At 49.9% G+C, this 19,864-nt stretch overlaps 1 protein-coding gene across 1 annotated transcript in view; it reads right to left on the reverse strand.

The window, feature by feature from the left end:
* Positions 1-19,864, reverse strand: part of ERGIC1 (endoplasmic reticulum-golgi intermediate compartment 1) — a 102,573-nt gene that overhangs the window by 9,136 nt on the left and 73,573 nt on the right. The window contains exons 7-10 of the mRNA XM_077895519.1: positions 17,349-17,453; positions 12,356-12,416; positions 7,307-7,407; positions 4,735-4,857 (exon numbers count right to left, since the gene is read on the reverse strand). Of these exons, the coding sequence (XP_077751645.1) occupies positions 4,735-4,857; positions 7,307-7,407; positions 12,356-12,416; positions 17,349-17,453 (390 nt within the window). The remainder of the gene's footprint in view (positions 1-4,734; positions 4,858-7,306; positions 7,408-12,355; positions 12,417-17,348; positions 17,454-19,864) is intronic.

The raw sequence follows: 19,864 nt of genomic DNA on the forward strand, positions 1-19,864 counted from the left end.
GGAACATCTTTGAGGGCCTTTGTTTTGGAGGATGGAGGCTCCCAAGTTAAGTGGTGGTGGTGGTGGTGGGGTAGGGGACGTAACAGAATGAGCTCTGGGGTCAAGCCCCAGCCTTGCCATTTACTGACTATGTGACCTTGGATAAGTTTCTTTACCTCTCTGGGCCTCAGTGAATTCATACATAAAACAGGAATAATATCATCTACCTTGGAGGGTTCCTGGGAAGGTTAAAGAAGATAATTATAAGGTCACCCAGTATGTAGTAGATGCTTAATGAGTGTAGCTATACGATCACTTCTTCAAGCAGCTGTCTCTTGTACATTTCTGAGTACCTACACCCAGGCTAGGCTCTGTGCATGCTAGATGCTGCGGACACACAGGGGCATCAGGCCTGGAGCTCATCATTATCAGGCCTGGCAATTCTAAAGTGCACGCTAAAGTTTGGGGGGATTATTTTCCTGGCCAGGAGCACCTTGAGGGCAGGGATTATGTCTAATACAGCTACACCTGCTGCCCAATGAGGCACGCCACTGCCAACTGGTACTTTCTGGTAGGCAAAAACTGTCATGGCCCAACTGTCCCAATTTGGTACTTTTTCACTTCTGGCTGTTCCTGCCTAATAGAATAAAACACACAAGGAAAGTGATGTGACACTCCTGAAGTCATCCAATCTGTCACCACAACCCACTTGAAGGCAATCCCAGAAAAGGGGCTTCAGCAAGTGGCAGGGGCAGGGGACACATGTGCGTGTGTGGGAGGAGGCACCTTGAAGGGGATCACTTGCCTGTTGTTAAATACCATGTGTGTATTCCTTTAGTGGTGGAATTTTCTGGAATAGCACAAAGTGGAAGTCTGAGCAACACGCCCTGGGTGCCCAGATGGAGAAGCTCTGTACAGCCTGGTGGAGACTTCCGGGAAGAGGGATCCTCCTCTGTTCAGGCTCAGAATGGCCAGGTCCTTGGTCAACCATGAGCCCTAGAGGGGTAACCTCGAAGAAGCCAGGTACTTGATAGGCACAGATGCATCAGGGAGGCCCCACTGGCCTCTCCCCTCCACACCCCCTCAAACTATACCCCATCTCATTCCAGCCCACCCACAGCTGCTTCTGCAGCCCTGCAGCCGCCACATGACGACATCCTGGCCTCTGGCCTAAGCCCTTTCTTAAGCAGCCCCTGTGAGGAGCTATTTGCAGAGGCCCCCATTTGGGGCTTGGGGGTTTTGCACACAAGTGTTTGATTTTAAAAAGGAGAAAGAGAAGTCACAGCAGGTGCCTCCACTTCCATCCTGGCCCCACCCCAGCCTGCTAGGGCTCCTGGGGGGTCTTTGTGCTGTGTGTGTCTGCATGTGAGCGTCATCCCTACATCTGCCGCCTCGTGACAAGGGCCTTTGAGGCTCCACAATGATGCCATCTGCCAGGGACAGCCGGTTGGCTCACTTGGGGCTGACCCCATGGTTGCCAAGGCAACCGTGATGGTGGCATGGGGCCTTCAGGAAAACCACCAGGCTAATGATGTCAGGAGGTTCACTCAGCATGGTCCATGCTCAAGTGAAGGTGGAGGGGGCAGAAATGGAGGTGAGGCTGATGGCCAAAGACAGGAGGAGAAGGACATGGAGGCAGGGAGGTATCTGGTCCTCTGGGTTATAAAGGATAAGCTCTTCCCTGTGACTTCTTGGGATCTCCAGCTCTTAGAAGCCCATCCCCATTAAAAGAGGCCGCATGGCCTTCACAAAACATGTTATCGTTGGGCACCTCTGCACATACTATTCCCTGTGCGAAGACCCTCTCTCCTCCACTCATCAATCTAGAAAAATGTCTCCCCATCCTTCAAGACCCATCTCTGGGTTTTCTTCTCCAAATTTTCCAAACAAAAGGGAGTCTTTGCACTGTGCACAGTGCCTGGTGCACAGCTCCAATGGAACCCTTGCTGGATGGGACTTCATTTCTCTGCATGTTCACACATCTTCCCTACCAGCTGGGAGAAGTATAAGGATGGGGATAAAGTCAAATTCAGCTATCTTTGTTGCCCAGCACAGGGCCTGGCATGTGGTGAATTCTAGCAAAAGTTTAGAGAATAAATGAAGTTGCTGTCATTTCTCAGTCACTTGCTACAGGATTTTCACACTCAGAACCTCAGCTATGTGGCATATAGGAGCAAATAAGAAGGGGACATGAAGATCCTTCTCAACTCTACAATGAGACAGGGGCAAAGGGGTTTCTCTGCCATTGCCAGTGCCACAGACTCCAGGGCCTCTGAGCAGCAGGCCACACCTGCACAAACATACCTACTCATATCTTAGTTTCTGTCTTACTCTGGGTATGCACTGGGGTAAAAAAACAAACAAGCAGACTTGGGGTGCTACCCTGTAGGGCCTTGGGTAAAATCACTTGCTCACAAGTTCCCTGGCTTTTGGGTTAAAGGGTTTGTACACCAGCTTTTGTGCACCAGCTGCCCCGCCACAGTGGCTGACCCAATCCACCTGGTACCAGAGAGCGTATGCAGGTCCCCTTTGCTGTGTATCCTCTCAATCTCTATTGTGGTGGATCTTTAATTTCTGCCAGTCTGATAGGACTGAATTGGGTCTTATATTTTGAATCAAATTCTTCCAATTTCTAGGGAACTCAGGTATCTTTTTTCTTTTCTTTTTTTTAAAGATTTTATTTAATTATTCATGATAGACACACACATAGAGAAATAGAGAGAGAGAGAGAGAGAGAGAGGGAGAGAGAGAGAGGCAGAGACACAGGCAGAGGGAGAAGCAGGCTCCCTGGTGTGGGACTTGATCCTAGGACCCGGGGTCATGCCCTGGGCTGAAGGCAGACGCTCAACCACTGAGCCACCCAGGCGTCCCTCGGGTATCTTTTCTTTCTTTTTTTTTTTTAATTTTTAAAAAAATTTATTTATGATAGTCAGAGAGAGAGAGAGAGAGAGAGAGAGGCAGAGACATAGGCAGAGGGAGAAGCAGGCTCCATGCACCGGGAGCCTGACGTGGGATTCAATCCCGGGTCTCCAGGATCGCGCCCTGGGCCAAAGGCAGGCGCTAAACCGCTGCGCCACCCAGGGATCCCCCTCAGGTATCTTTTCATGGCCAGTATGGTCTCTTCCATGAATGGTCAAGTCCTCACCCATTTTTCTTTCTGGTCACTTAACTTTTTCCTACTGGTTTGTAGGAATTCTCTCTCTGTAAATTCTGAAGATTATTCCTTTCTTGTGTGTGTGACAAATACCTTTTTCTAATCTGTGTTGGGTGTCTTAGCTTTATGTTAGGTGCCCTCTGTTGCCTAGAAGTTTCAAATTTGTATGGAGTCAGAAAGCAGCAAAAGTCTGTCATGAGGCTCATAGAAGCACGAGCGTTCTGACACCCTTTGTATCCACATGGCTTTCTATCAGGCAGAGAGCTTCCCTTTGATGGTGTCCTTTGAGTCCCATGAGGCCTGGGAGGCAGGGAGGGTAGGGACTGTTCTTGCTATGTAGTGGATCATAAGATGGAGACGTTTTGTTGCAGACATCTGACCTTTTGCCTCTTAAAATCCACCCCTCTGTTTTCTAGTAACTGACCCCTCTTTTTTCTATTGGGGAACCCCACTGCTCACAATCTTTGTCCTCATGATCTGACTGGGGCTGGCCAACTGGGTTGCTCCTTTCATTCTCTAGGTCACAAGATTGGAATGGGAGCTGAGTGAGGCCAGTGACAGTACTATCTTATCCACGACTCAGGTCAAATTACCGAGAAAGAAGCACTTTCTACTAGTAAATTCTATTTGAAAATGAAGCCAGTATAGAGAAAAACAGGAGAAAAAAAAGTCCTATTCTTGACAACATTTGTGCCTAGATCCAGCCATGCTTGAGGCTTAGATACCCCTCAAGCCAGCTGGATGTTAGCTTGTATCTTTTCTGTAACAGAGTCCTGACTAATGCAAATCTAGTGAGAGCTAGGAATGAAAGATCCAGGATTAGACCCCTGAGCTTGAATCACTATTAAAAATATGAAGAGGTACAAAAGCATAAGGGCCTGTAGGCCTCAATTTCCAAATCTGTGAGGTAGGGATAATCATCCTATCTCCTGCATCTCAGCTGACTCTGGCTTACCAAACATCTCTGGGCCTCCTGGCTGAAGCAGGGTGCCGTGAGCCTACTGTTCTGCCTCCAAGAACACTTTGAACGAAAGGCCAGGAAATAGCATCCTTGATAGAAATACTCAGCATCAAAGAAAAATGACAACAGCTCAAAGCTGCCCCACAAAAAAATCAGACTTGATGGAGACAATGGCAAAGAGAGGAAAAAAAGAGAATAAATTTAAAAATCAAAGAAAAAAAATCAGAGAACAAGCAGGCAGGAAAGAAAGTAGAAACCTGACAGCAGCAGCTATAGCTAGAAAATAGACACAGAAAAAAAAATGAGTTAAATCTTCACTGTAAAATTTCCACAGAAAAGGATAAACCCTGCTAAACCCATAAGAATAAAACCTGGAGAGAATCATGAACATCTCATCGAGCCATATAAAAATCTGCCTAACAAATTAAATTGATTCAGTGACATTTCCCTTTGGAAAATATTTTCTTGATGAAATGCCATCAATATTGACACAATTCTGATAATATTTCTAAACATCCTAGGGATCACAACCTCCTGTGTACAGCCTGAGATCCTAGCCCTGCAGGCTGCCTCCTGTACCTTTGAGAACCAGTAGGGGTGCCAGGAGAAGGAGCTCATGGCAGGTGCCTCACCTACTTACCGTGGTGATGAACCTGTACAGAGGTTGCCGTCTCTCTGTGTACTTGACCGTGATGGGGCTAAGGTCATAGCGGAACCAGATGGCAGGGATGATGCGTCCTGTATGGCTGTAGGCTACGTACTCCTAGGGTAGGGGAAGAGAGATGGGGGATGTGAGAACCAGACATACAAACCATGGCTCATGGGGGGGCGGGAGTTGGATTGCAGAGGGTCCCCTGGTGACCCACAAGAAGGGGCTTTCTTCTCTCTCTGGCCTGGAGCCAGACTCCACCGGTTCCTCTCACCCCTTCCCCTGGAGGCTCTGCTGTCAAGCATCTAGAAAGGGAAGCATTGCTGAGGATATTTTCAACCCCTTTGGCTGCTTGAAAACTGATTGTATGACCTGAAAGCAACACCAGAATTAGGTGTAAAAGGACTGGTGTGATTTGGGCTTCCCCAGAGTAAAAGCCTATTTCCCCCTCTAACTCCTTGCCATGAATCCATTCATTCACTCATTGATTGTTTACTGTTTACACCCCTCTCCTGGGTGCTGGCCCAGTGCTGGCTGCTGGGGACCTTGAGGGCAGGAAGCTCTGCCCCATCCCCAGAGATGGGTCACAATCTGGAGAAGGGAATGTATGTAGAAGAGTATTTGCAACACTGCCACATTGTCCATGCTGTGCCATAGAGGCCTGGGGTGCTGGGGGCACCAGCAACAAATGACTGACTTTCCCCTAGGCCGGCTGGAAGGCTTAGTGGGGAGGGGGTCATTCCAGGCTACATCCTGAGGTGTATGTATGTGCGTGTGTGTGGGTGTGTGCAAGACAGATGAGTATAAAGGCCATATGGGGAGTGGGCATCTTAAAAGAAGGAGCACACAGAACTGGAAAGACAGAGGGACCCTACCACAGACTTCCTGAGATGGCACTTGGCTGGTGGGATTAAAAGCTAATGAGCTGAATTAATATGGGTCCTCTCTGGTTTGGGCATTTGCTGGAAACCTCTGGGCTATTCTCATTTGTCCACAACAACTGTAGACCCGACTAAGCCACAGGTCACCCCCAATCTCAAATGCTAAGGCCCAAGCTCTGACCTACCTGGCCTGATGGCCCACCGCTGGCTCTGATGGGCACAACCCACTTTTTCCCGGGGCAGGCTGGGGCCAAGGCCACAGAGAGAGCTGAGCCGGCTATTCTGGCTGCTGGGTCTTTGCCAGAGCCTCAGGGGAAGAAGCCTTGGGCAAAACAAGATCAGCTTTCTCCAGGGAGAGCTGATGGGGCAAGGTGACTGTCTGGGTCACAGCCTAAGCTGAGGGATAGAGGAGCAGAACTAGGTACCATTTATCCCAAAGCCTCCTTTATGGAAAAAGTGTTTTTTTAAAACATTGCCTCATTTGATAGCCATCTTATGAGATGGGCACCATCCCCATTTTACAAACGTGTAAATGGAGGCACAGGACTGTTGTGCGACATGTCCCAGGCCACACAGCTAGCAAGTGACTGAGCCAGGTCTGAATAGGCATTCTGTGCCAGCCTCATCTTTTCTGCTCAGACTGCTTCCATATCCCAGCCATTAGATGCTGTGAGCACCTGACAGTTGCAATGAGATGCCCTTCAACAGACAGTGAGGAAGAGAAACAGAACTCCCTTTGGAAAGTGACACCAGAATATTAATCAGCACAGGTAGATCCAGGCAGTGGGACCTCAAGTCACTTGAGACAGACTCACCAGCCCCTGTTCAGGCTGAGTGGGTGATGTGAGCAAGAGGCCAGGCTTTGGAGCCAGAGGAGAACCCAGTTCTAACCCCCCACTTGGCCGCTCTGTAGCTCTACGACCACCTCTCAGTGCCAATGATTGTGTCATTGTCCCCAAGTCTGTAACATGGGAACAATCACAGCCCCAGTCAGAGCTGTCATGACTGAAAAAAATGGTAGAAGTAGAGAGCTTAGCATAATATCCAACCCATAGTGCTCAATAAATGGGAGCTACTATTCTATTATTATCATCACCTGTAAGGGGTTTGGGCAGCCCTAGAAGAAAAAGGATAGCCCTGGAAATAAAGGGATCCACTGGAGGAGCCTCAACTAATGTGTTCCAAGCATTCACGTCCATTGGCAGGGTCATCTCCGGGGAAGCTAGAGGCTGTCCCAGCTTGAAATGATGGTTACTCATCCCTTTCTGCTGGCTCTGACTGTGCTCTGCTTCCCATCAAGGCCTACCTACTTCTCTGTGACTTTGAGTACTGGGGTCCTAAGACATTCCTGTTAACCAATGGTCATCTGGTGATTTTGGATAAAGTGCTTGCACCCCGAGTGTGAGAGCATCTGTTGTGTGTTGACCAATCAGGGTCCTGAGTCTGCAGGACTGGGGCCAGACGCAAGGCTCTTTCTCAACCCCATCTCCTGGTTAGATTTCCTCCCCTTGACTCGGAGAATGTCCTCTCATCTTTACCCAGGGACAGAGCCTGGCCAGAGCAGCCCCACAGGAAAGGCCCCCTCAAGGTACCCAGCGGGGAATCGTGCTGAGATACTGTCCTTTCTGCTTATGGCCAGCAGGGGGCGCAATTGCACACAGCTGTGCCAACAGATTACGTACCTTGTTGGCCACCGTGTACTGGTAGGAGTACCGCTGCTTGCCACTCTTGTCCTCGTACACCGTGGGCACGATCTTCAAGATGTAGTCGTGGGAGGCGAGAGCTGCAGGAAGGACACAGCAGGATGAAGCAGGGGGAGAAGCACTGCCCAGCTGGCAAGTCTTTCTATGTCACTTCAACGCTAAACCTACTCGGTGTTGTAGGGGGGGCTGTTCCAAATTTTCATCACCAAACAACCTCTCTTCATTTTCTCCCTTGGATATTAGGAATTGAGAGACTCCATCTTATCAGGATCTTTATTCCTGTACCATATGGGATAATTAAAATTCTGGAAATTACCCAAATGGCCATCAACAGGGCAAACATTGAAGAAGGGGTCCTGGGAGAAGCCATTGTCCAAGAGGTATTGTAAAGTGAAAAGAACCAAGTTACAGAACGGAGTGAATACCATGTTTCCATGTCTGGAGGCAGGGAAGACTCACTCTCTATATGCAAGAATATATAGAATTTGCTGGAAAGATACCCAAGAAACCATTAGCCGTTTTAGCCTCTGGGAAAGGAAGAGGGCAGGTTTTCATAAAGATCACATTTCACTTATACCCCAGGTCCTGTATGAAAATTGTTGCTTTTGAAGCAAGTTGGGTTTAAGTTTTCTCTAAAAGAAAGAGCCCATGATGGGGTGCCTAACTAGTTCAGTTGGTGGAGCATGTGATTCTTGATCTCAGGGTTTTAAGTTCAAGCCCTGTGTTGGGTGTAGAGATTACTTAAAAAAAAACAAAAAAACAAAAAAACAAAAACTGTATATATTAAAAGAGCCCACAAACCAGAAAAGTTGCATTTATGAAGAACTGATTGATTTCTTTCCCCATTTTCAATTAACGGGAGATCCATTTTCCCTCCACTTGGCCCTATCCTATTCCACTGTAACTCTTACCCACCACTGCTGGATGGCGGGAGGCTGTGGAGGGCAGGGACAGAGCCTTACTCATCTCTTGTCCCAGAACCCTGGATAGGCCTGGCACAGAGTGGACAGTAGCAAGTGCTTCCTGAATGAATGAACGGATGGGGGGATGGCTGGTCAGAGGCATGAATGGAAGAACAGATGAATCAGCTTCTGATAAGCATGAGGTAAGTGGAATCAAACACTAGTTTGACAGGATGCTGGCCCAAAGCTGCTGCCAAATATCACCCAGGAAAGGTCTGAATTCCCTTGGATCATGCTTCTGGGATGCTAAGAGAAGCTCAAGGACCCCTCAGCTATTGTCTTCTAGAATGTCAGGTCAGGGGTCATGGAGCTGAAACCACACAGAAATTTAGTCTTTTGTGTTCCAATCCTGGTCTACTGGCTCAATCAGTTCTGAGTCCTTGGACTCACTTGCTGTAAGAGGTTAGAGGATACAGAATTCCTGCTAATGCTGCATAGTGGTAAGGAAAGGGTGGTGCTTCCTGAACTGTCTTGAGATCTGCCTCCCTCTGAAAACCTCAAAAAGGCTCAGGGATAAGCCCATGAAGACCCCAACATCCCTCTGCTCAAGCCCACAGTGGTCCTCAGGTGTCAGGAGCAGGAGAATCACTCAGGATTTAAAAGGCAGACACTTGGGCCTCAGTCCTGCTCAATGGCTCTGGAGTGGCTCACAATCTGCATTGTAAACCAGGGGCCCAAAGATCATACTTGAGATACAGTGCTCCAAATGCCCATTGCCCCAGGTTAAAAACTTGAGGGAATGAAAGAGTGAAAGCCTTATGAAAATCAGACCTGTAATAGTTCTGTTAAAATCTGTACAAAATAGGGATGATCATAAAGAGAAAAAATAAATAAAAAACACCCACAAATCCACCATCCACAAAAACCCATGGATTTACATTCTTGTGTATAAACTGCTAGGCTTATATTTATGTTTTCCTAAAATTAAATCATGCTGTACCCCCCCCCCCCCACCTTTTTTTAAAAGATTTTATTTATTCATTCATGAGAGACGGAGAGAGGCAGAGACACAGGCAGAGGGAGAAGCAGGTTCCATGCGGGAGCCCGGCGGGGACCTGACCCTGGGTCTCCAGGATCAGGCCCCGGCTGAAGGCGGCGCTAAACTGCTGAGTCACCCGGGCTGCTACCCTTTTCTAAGAACTACACACCACAGATACCAGCACAAGACACAGAAAATAATAAGCTCCACTCTGTTTTATTTGCTGCAATATACCCTAGCACTGTGCCTGGCACACAGTAGGTGCTCAGTTAATGTTGCTGCCTGACTGCCAGTGAAGTTTGACACATCTGCAGGTATCTCACAGCGCAGCCACGTAAATGCACCCAACCAACCCCCATGGCTAGGCACTGACGCTGCTCCTCATTTTCACTGTCATAAACAATGACCTAATGAACATTATTTTCCGCAATTTTTGCATACTCTCTTAATTATTTCCTTAGCTTACTCTCCTATGAGTAGAAATGATGACTCGAAGGCAATGACCACTTTTAAGGCCTTTGATACAATTTGCCAAATGCCCTCTAGAGACACTGCACATTCTAATTCCACCCACGTGGATTCCTTGCCGGTGGACCCCTCCTAGGGGCTGCTGCCCTGACCTGATCCAGGCAGGCCCATGTACTTTTTTGTGCTCACAGCCCCCTTCTCTGCTAGCATCTCATTGTGGAAAAATTCAAACACACACAAAAATGAGGAATCATATAAAGAACCCCTCTGGCATCCTATTCCCCAGTTTCAACAATTAACAACACACAGTCAATTTTGCTTCTTTTGCTTCATCCATACCCCATCATTCGCCCTACCCATTTTATCTTCAAGCAAATCCCAGACGTCACATTGATTCATCCACAAATATTTTAGTTATGTCTCTATAAGAGATAAAGACTCTTAAAGAACAAAACACAACAAGTACAATGCCATCATCACCACAGCTAAAACATTCATTATCACTCCTCAGTATGTTCAGAGACTGGTCTGGGCTAAGGAAAAATAGTTGACTAGAAGTGGGCGTTACTTTAATAAGGGCCAGCTCGGGCCTCTCCAAGGTGGTGGCATTTGAGCTGAGACCAACATGACAAGAAGCAGCCCTCAGTGGGAAGGTCTGGGAGCAGAAAAGGCCCATTGGGGAGACCAAGCTTGGAGAGCTGAGGGAATGCTAGCCGGCCCTACCCCTGGCTGCCTGTGTCTGATCTAATGCATTTTTCTTTCTGCAGAAGCCAGCCTGAGTAGGCAGGATTTTCTGCCCATACTCTCTACTGGTGGACACACTCTGGGTCCTTCCTAGCTCGGTTCTATGTCAGTATCAGGTAGCTGAAGAGTCCCTGCTACCTGCTGGCTCAGGTGGATGGCCACCTTGGGGTGACATGCTGCCCTTCCACAGAACCACACCAACTACACCAACATCGGAAGGATCTGCCTCTGTTAAATCAGACGCTTGCTGGGATGCCTGGGTGGCTCAGTCAGTCAAGTGTCTGCCTTCGGCTCGGGTTGTGATCTCAGGGTCCTGGGATCAAGACTGATCAGGACCCATGTCGGGCTCTCTGCTCAGCAGGGAGTCTGCTTCTCTCTCTCACTATCCCTCTGTGCTCTCTCCCTCTCTCAAATAAATAAATGAAATCTTAAAAAAAAAGAAAAAAGAAAAAAGAATCAGACATTTGCACGAAAATGAAGAGGCACTGCTACATGCTCCTCCACTGCTGGAGGCGGCACCAATGGGCATGCACACAGGGGTAAAGCCAGGGGATAATGTAAAGCAAATACCATAAATATCACAAGCATTGCTGTGATAGTAAAAAACTAGAAACAGACATTTTCCATGAGAAGACAATGCCTTAATAAAGCATGGCAGAGCTGTTAGATGGGCGGCTGTGCCTCTGGCACCACTGGAAACAAGGTACAAAAACTGTGGTCATGTAAAGATGTCCAGGACAAAAATCAGGAGGTAAACTGCTGTCTACTGGCTTTGAGACAATGACTTCTGCTGATAGACAAGGGTTCATGGGGATGCGGAGAAATGACAAATGTGACTTGTTGAGGGTCGGGGATCGGTCATGGAGAGAGACGTTCTCTTTTGCTTGAATTTCTGACCAGCGGAGAGCAGAATGCATTTTAAGAAACAACGAGAAAAGCCTTGTGGTTAAAAAGGTGAGCTCAGGTGAGGATATAAGGAAAGACGGGATCTCTGGGTGGCGCAGCGGTTTGGCGCCTGCCTTTGGCCCAGGGCGCGATCCTGGAGACCCGGGATCGAATCCCACATCAGGCTCCCGGTGCATGGAGCCTGCTTCTCCCTCTGCCTATGTCTCTACCTCTCTCTCTCTCTCTGTGACTATCATAAATAAGTAAAAATTAAAAAAAAAAAAATTTGTTAAAAAAAAAAAAAGGAAAGTCAAGGTCACCTGTCCTGCAGGATCCAGCGGTGAATCCATTTAAGCAGATGGGCCTCCTGGACCTGTTCTGTGCACATGTCCAAGGCCCCATGTGTGTGCACACATGTGTGTGTGTGCAAAAATTCATTAGATCAGGTACCAGGTGTGTGCAAAGGTGTGTCAGTGTGTGACACTTTAGTGGGGCCAAGGTGTCACAGAGCCCAGCAGGTAGAGGACTCAGGGAGGAGGCGTTCACGGGTGGAAGGGGCTCCAGCAGGAGAGTGTGGGGTTGGGTGGGTGGCCCAGGTGGGCAGACCTGACAGGGCCACCCCCAGCCCAGTTCTCACAGTGCCACTGGAGCCACGATGAATTCTGGTCCCGCCTGGGCTCCCTGTGGTATCTTAGGTGATTATCTCAACTAAAAACAATTATGAGGCAGTAATGATAGCAATAATGATGATAGTAGCTGATATTCCCTGAGCTCTTACGAGGTGCTTGGAGCAGTCACGTACTTTCCCTGGGGCGGGGGGGCGGGGTGCAACACGAGCCACTTCTCTCTGTAAGACAGGGCTGATTCCACCTTCCTCACAGGCCAGCTGTGGGAATGGAGTATTCACACCTGGGCTTATAATAGTGAGTGTTCGATAGACATTCCCGTCTTCCCTTTTCCTTGTTCCCAGTTGGGATATGGGATACATACGGTTGGAGGTGAGTCTATCTGCTCCTCCGAGAGCGTTGAAAGCTCCATGGACATTCTGGACCTGTGGAGAAGCACAGTGAGGGGACTGATCCCAGGCTGCCGCCTCCTCCAGTCCTGGCCCTGGCTGCTAGGGGATGGCCAAGTGCAGCCTGGGGCAGGGACCTGACCCAGCATGGCCTACCTCGTAGAGAAGTTGCAGGGAGCAAGATACACACATAGCTGGGGCCTGGCACACGGTTGGCACTAGCAGGTTTCCCATCTTGGGGCCCTGTAATATGCCACACTAGCCTGCATACTTCTAGTCATCTCATTTAATGCCCCCGATGATGTACTGTTGAGCCCATTTTAAAGAAGAGTAGACCAAGGCTTGGAGAAGCACTGAAGCTTGTCCAGAGTCACACAGCTGATAAATGGCTCAGCTGAACTCCAAATTCAGGTATCTGATCTCAAGGCTGAGCTCCTTTCAATTAAGCCACTTTGGAAATACAAGTAAGGGTGGGTGTGGGTCCCAGCATACGCCTCCTGAGATCCCCTACAGCCTTCGAAGGACTCAGGGCTGCTGGTCTCCCATTGTATCTGCTGCAGAGAACATACAGGAGCTGTGAAGAGCCCTCTCCTCATGGCAACTGGCCCCACTGTGTGCCCCTGGCAGGGCCTGCTGTGGAATAGGCTGAAGGCCGCATCCTACCGCTTCTCTGAGGATGCAGGGAAACCATGTCAGTTACAGGAAATCTAAAGCAGGGCAAGGCATGCCTGCCCACCATGGGCATGGTTAACAGGGGCTACCAAGCTGTCACCCTGGAGGGCTTCCTGGAAGAAGCGACACACCGAGCTCTGTAGGAAAGTGGGAAGTTAATCAGGCAAGCAGCACCTGTGAAGCATGAGCCCAGAGACTGAGGAATAACCAGAGGCCTATGTGGCCCCAGAGGAAGGTGGGGGAGGTAGGACAGACTTCTGGAGGTAGGAGGAGGGGGACAGACTTCTGGAGAAAGGGCCACTTCAGGAGTAGTGGGAAGCAGTGGGCGACCTGATCCTTGATCCCGGTCACAGGTGGCTGATGTTTATTGCACACTTAACAGAGCTGCACACTCTTTTAACAAGCCCAAAGAAAAGGAAAGTTTGTCCATTGCTGCCTTAGGGAATGACAATCTGAACCCAACAGGATGGTGCTATGGTGACGAGAGCTAGAATGCTCCCTCCCATAGTCATGTGTAATGGTTTTCTCTCACATTCACTTGTGTCATCATCTGATTAACTTCTGTTTTCCCCTCTAGACTAGACTGTATGTTCCACATGGGCAAGGACCACGCTTGTCCTCAGCAATGTGCACAAGGCACATAATGTGCATAACAGGTGCTCAATAAATATTTGCTGCATGGATGATGGATACATCAGCTGTTTTTTTTTTTTTTTTTCATTTAAAGAAAATCTCATTTCCCCCATAACCATGACCAAGTGAAGGCTGTCTCTGTCTTGTTCTGCCAGCGGCACATAGCAACATAAGACTGTCCCCTTTGCTACCGTGGTCTGTCCCTTTCCCTTCTCCCTGCTACCCTGCCTCAGTCGGAGCTCTGCCTCCCCTGGCCCTGGCTGCAGCTCTCCTCTCACCTCCATGCTGGCCTCATGGCCCACCTTCCACACCAACCTGCCCCAGTCAGCCCCACCTGCCTGAATCTAACACGGGTCTCCAGCCCCACATAAAACTCAGCTCCCTACTCCCCTTTCAGGACACTTCTGCAACCTCTCCAACTCTGAGGAGCAGTCACTTCCCATGCCTTGTTATAGAACATCGTTCTGATGACATGGACATCTGCTACCCATTTTTTCTAAAAGTAACCTTGAGGGTCTTTTACATGAAAATGACCAGCTGGGTGTGTCATAGAATAGAAGATGTGTGAGATGCCCATTGCCCAAGAGCCTTCCCTGTGAGCATGGTCAAATCCTTCTCACCCTTCAGGAGCTGGCTTACATGTCACCTGAGAGGTAACCTCCTCTGGGAAGCCCTCCCTGACTTCCCAGGCTGGGAGGAACCCTATCCCTGCTTCCATATCACTGCCCAGAACCCTATGCCTCTCTTGTCCTTAACCCTCCTTGTCCTATATTATTATGTGTAGTTATCCGATCTCTTCTTTTGAAAGCAAGAACTTGGGGCAGCCTGGGTGGCTCAGTGGTTTAGCGCCGCCTTTAGCCAGGGCCTGATCCTGGAGTCCCGGGATCGAGTCCCACGTCGGGCTCCCTGCATGAAGCCTGCTTCTCCCTCTGCTTGTGTCTCTGCTTTCTCTCTCTCTTTCTCTCTCTGTTTCTCTCATGAATAAATAAATAAAATCTTAAGAAAGAAAGGAAGGAAGGAAGGAGGGAGGGAGGGAAAGAAGGAAGGAAGGAAGGAAGGAAGGAAGGAAGGAAGGAAGGAAGGAGGAACTCTTTATTGTTTACCCATCATTTAGCCCCAGGACGTGGCACGGAGCAGAAATTTCAAGAGGGTCTGATGAATCCATGGCTGTATAAGGCACAGTAATAGAAGACCTGGGGCCAGACATACCTGGTTTCTTATAAGCTGTGTGACCTTGGGCAAGTTACTGAATCCCACTGACCCGGTTTCCTTAGCAAGAAGAACAAATGCCATCCAGCAACCATATGGGAGTCTTTGTGAGGATTACACAAGAGGTCACCTGTAACACAGCTCTCTAGGTAAGAAGGAGCAGACTTCCAGCATCCAGAGTTCCCACAAGGAAGGAGTGTGGCATGCCAAAGACTGGGTTTGAATTCTGGCTGTGCAGAGCTGAGCAACCCGGAACTCAGGACTCTATGTGTCAATTTTGCCGTGTGCACACTGGAGTTCACAGTGACTTTTTTCCCAGGGCTGTGGTGAGGATTTGCTGAGTTGGTGGGTCTACAGACAGCTAGGGCACTGCCCAACGCTTAGTATACGGAGGGCTTGCCGCCCACCACCTGTGGGCGAACCCCCTGTGGTTTGTTAACTCCTGTCCTACTGGGGGTGGTCACCACCCCACATTCTGTCTTCTCCATGGGTGCATAAGCCCGTCAAAGGCTGGCAGCATGCTTTGTCTTATAGAGCTTGGTGCAGAGTTAGGGTGCAGATGGCAACAACAGTGGTACTAGCTCATTTCATTGACCACTGACTCTGTGCCTGGCACTGTTGTAAGGGCTTTATGTGCATTAATTCATTTTACCTTCACCACAATCCTGTGGGGCAGATACTATTACTGTCCCCCCATTTGACAAATGAGATAACTGAGGCTCAGAGGGAATAAATAATTTTTTCAAGGTCACACAACTAGTAAGTGGTAGAGCCAGGACTGGAATCCAGAAAGGCAGGCTGGGGAACCTCCACAAGACAATCCCCTGAATGGAGAGACGGCACCATGTGGATGTGAACCCTGTGTGAAGGGAGTCTATAGCAGGGCGGGCTGTGCTTCACTGAGCGTGTAGGCAGGGAGTCTGGCTCATGGCCCCCAGGGAGCCTGGGCCTTCTCTATTCCCAAGCGCTGTCTCCGAGAGGAAAATCTCTGTGGCCTCCAAAGGGACTGGAAAGGTGGTGACTGGCCCCTGAGGCTGGGCACAAGGTGCCAACAGGGAAAGAAGCACAAGCGATGTGGAGTGGAGAGTGGGGGTGTGAGTGTACACGTGCCTGACAGGCAGCATACCCTCAGGAGGGTGCACAGGGGAGGCAGTACCAGCAGTGCGGCTCGAAGCCAGACTCTGGGTTCTAACTCATGCTCTGCAACAGACTGTATACCCTCTCTGGGCCTCAACTTCCTCTCCTGTAAAATGGAGACAATAAAGAAAGTATCTGCCTCTTGGGGTGCTAAGAGAGTGAGAGGAGGTGATGAGTATAAAGGACGGTGCTTGGCAGGTCCATTGCGTGGGGCAGTGTGGGCATGCGTGTGTATATGAGATGTTCTAACATGAGTGAATCTGTGCATGTCTCTGGGCGGTGCTCTGTGCAAGAGTCCGTGCGTGTGTATGTTTGGTGTGTGCGTTTAGGGATGGATTTTAGGGTATACATATGAGCACATGTATGTCAGGGCATACTTTTGAGTGTGTGTGTGAGTCTGAGTAGATGTGTGTGCACATAAGTGGCGTAATGGTGTGTGTGCTCCTGGTGCACACGACAATCCCTGGAGGGAATCCACCCTTCAATACCTTTAACCAGGAAACAGGATTCTCATCAAGGATGGCTTGGGTGCAGGACCTAGGGTCCCGATCCCAGTGCTGTAGCTGGAGCAGACACCTCCCCACTCTGAGCCTCAATTCCAGAATCTACCTTCTGGACCAGAGTCAGCGAGCAGTGGGGAAGAGGGAATATCCAAGCCCCCCACCTGCCTGCAGCTGGTGGAGATCAGGTGGTCTGTGTTCAGTTTCCCTTCACTGCTGCCACACAGGAAGCTGCTGGGCTGGACCCGCTGGAGATGGCTCTCTTCATCCTAACCAAGGATTGTCAGAGGCTTCCATCACCATGGGACCTCTACTGAGTGGACATGGCACTAGGCTGGAAGGCCAAAAGGGCTGTAGAAGGGCACAGGCTGCACACTGGCATCAGATAGATCTGCTAGGGGACCCGAGACAAGTGGCTCCTGTGGGCCCAGCTCCATGACCGGGAAACACACAGCACCCCCTCAGACCTCATAAGGCCACGTCGGCATGGAGAAAACACTAGCACTTAGTGCTGGTTCATGGGAAGTGCATCCCTTTCCCCAGGCTTCAAGTCTCAGCCCAAGGTTCCTAGGGCACTGGTCCTGTCAATAAAACTGTAGGCCCACGCTCAGGAAGGATAATATGGAGGAGCTGGTTGACACAGCAGAGACTCAGAGATTCAGGTCCAGATAAAGACCACCTGACCTTTATCTAGTTCTATTCTTTTTCCTCACCCCTTGAGACGTCATCTTTGTGCCCAGAGAGGACAGAAGGCTCCAGGAGACACAGTCCCTGTACACCCACCCCCAGCCATGCCACCTGTGTGTACCCTGCTCACCTGCAGTGTGTCCCCAAAGGAGAGCTTGTGGATGACATGGGTCATGTCCGGGTTCTGTGGCTGGGCTGTAGCACTGTGTGTAGACACGTGGAAATTGCCTGGGACCTGGGGGAGAGATGTAAGTTTCAGGAGTAGTCTCGTTGGCTGCCCCAGAGGGTGGGGTGCAGGTCTTCACCCTGGAGTCGAACATATCTGATCTGGCTCCCAGTGTGGTCCAAGCCATGGGACTTTGGAGGAACTACTGCCCTTCTCTGAGCCTCAGGTTCCTCGTCTATAGAATGGGGGCAGTAACAGAAGCTATCTGAGGGGGCCATTGGGATGATGAGGTGAGAGAATACATGCAAAGCAGCCAGCTGGGCACCTGGCACAGGCCAGGGCTTGAAATGGCAGCTGCCCACCAGCAACTTCCTGGCTATTGGCCCCATGGTGGGTTGAACCATTAGGCCCACAGACCAACTGAACCTTCTCTAAATCCGAATCAACTCTGCTACTCACCCAAATTTGCCCCACTGCCCCGGACCAGGGGACCCTTGAAGGCAGGACTATGGTGGCCTTCTTTCCTCCCTGGGCCTTGGGGCCCTGGCAGAGTGCAGCCCAGGAGAGGTACTGATACCCTGCGACAAGGACCTCCCTGAATTCTGCTGGGACATCTCCGTTGTACCAAAAGGCCCCTCCTCTACCAGCTGCTCAGGCCAAACCCTAGGTATCATCTTGATGCCCTGTCTTTCTCTCACACCTGACCTCCTGCCTACCAGGAAAGGCTGTCAGCTCCACCCTCACAATGCCTTGCACCCGGCCTTCGCAGGCCCCCACTGCTGCCCTGACCTGGACAGTGGGGGCAGCCTCCCCACTGGGCTCCCAGTTCCTGCCCTTGGCACTCCCAGGCCTTCCCTCAACAGCAGCCGGGGGTCCTTCTGAACCCTACATCTGATAGTGTCACTCCTCCGCTCACTCCCTCTGGCCATACCAGCCTCCCTGTGGCACCAGGAATGGCGCTACAGAGTTCCCACCTCGGTCCTGCGTGCCTGTGACCCCTTCTTGGAACCCTTCTTGATGCGGCTCTCTCTCCCTGGTTTCCCACAGGCCTCTGCTCAGGGAGCCTCCCAACCTCCCTTCCCCAAGCCCCTTGGTCTGCTACAGCACTTGGCAGCACCTGCCACCTGATCTTCATCTTGCTTTCTTCTGTTTCCTCACTGGAGAACGTTGGCTCCATGCTGGTGGAGAGTTGGGTCTGATTTGATCTGCACTCCCCAGACCCTGGCAGAGGCCCACAAAGTATGTCCTGGATGAATGAACACGCGATGAATGGCCCTAATTCTTAAAATAGCAATTTTGATTTTGACATCTGGTAATTTCCACTTTATGGAAAAGAAAACTGAAGCTCAGAGCAGTGAAGACACTTGCTAAGGAACACTCAAGGGCTGTGGTTTGAACTCATGGCTGTTTGGACTTCAGACTCGGCATACTGAAGCAGGACGTGATACTCCCTCCCACCCTTTACCACAGCAGCCCTGGGTTGACAGCCACATGCAGCCATCCCTTGGGATGTGCTGGGTTTGGGAAGATGGCCCAAACCAGAGCCTGGCCCTGGATGGGCCTCTAGCCTGTTGTGACACAGACTTGCAACAGAATATGAGACTGCATGACCCCACTGGGCCAGAGGAATGTATAGACCGTGGGGGCCAAAGGGAGGGCCCCAGCTCAGTTGGGAGTGTCCAGAGGGGGCTTCTCAGCAGAAAGAACCCTCTTGTACTAAGGCTCTGAAGATAAGAGAACAGGGGGGAACAGGGGGAAAGGTATCTAGCCAGATGGAAGAGCATGAATAAGCACAGAGGTCAGAAACTGCCCAGCCCAGTTTGTGGGCATGTGTAAAGAACCAGAAGGGTCTGTATTATCAAACCCCAAATAAAAGAACAGCTCACAGAGGGTGATAGCAGCAGGAAACAAACAGACATTAGAGAGTGGGGATGTTCAGCAAAGGCCCTGAATGCCATGCTGAAAAACACCGAGTTTATTTTATTCCAGTTCAATGAAGGTTTAGTAAACTATATTAGAGGAAGGAATACAGCTTATAGCTTCTGGCTTAGCAGCAGGCCATCAAAGTTGGCTTATTTTGTAAGCATGCCTGTTTCAAATACAAAGTTGTGGGCTTCTTATAGAAATCCTTCTGTCTTCACTAGGACCTGAGCTTTGTGGACTGACCTGGGAAGGTATCAGGCTGAAAGGGCATGGCCTGACCTCAGATCGTAGGTGAGGCTGGAATGGAGTCTGGGATGTTGGCTTCAGGGGCCTAATACTTCAGCCCAGCCCCACCTCCCAGCTGGGGTGCCTTGGGCAAGGTCAGTAACCTCTCTATACCCATTTTCCCATTGGCAAAATGGAGATGCTAACCACAAAGGGTTACTGGGAGGATTAAAGGAGGCAAGGAGTGCAAAGCCAATGGAAGCTGTTATTAGGTTGGGTTCCTAGGATGAGTATGTTTGTCATCAGAACAAGGACCCTCCTGGAACAGAGAA

Source organism: Canis aureus, chromosome 4 (assembly GCF_053574225.1).
Source record: "Canis aureus isolate CA01 chromosome 4, VMU_Caureus_v.1.0, whole genome shotgun sequence".
Lineage (NCBI taxonomy): Eukaryota > Metazoa > Chordata > Mammalia > Carnivora > Canidae > Canis > Canis aureus.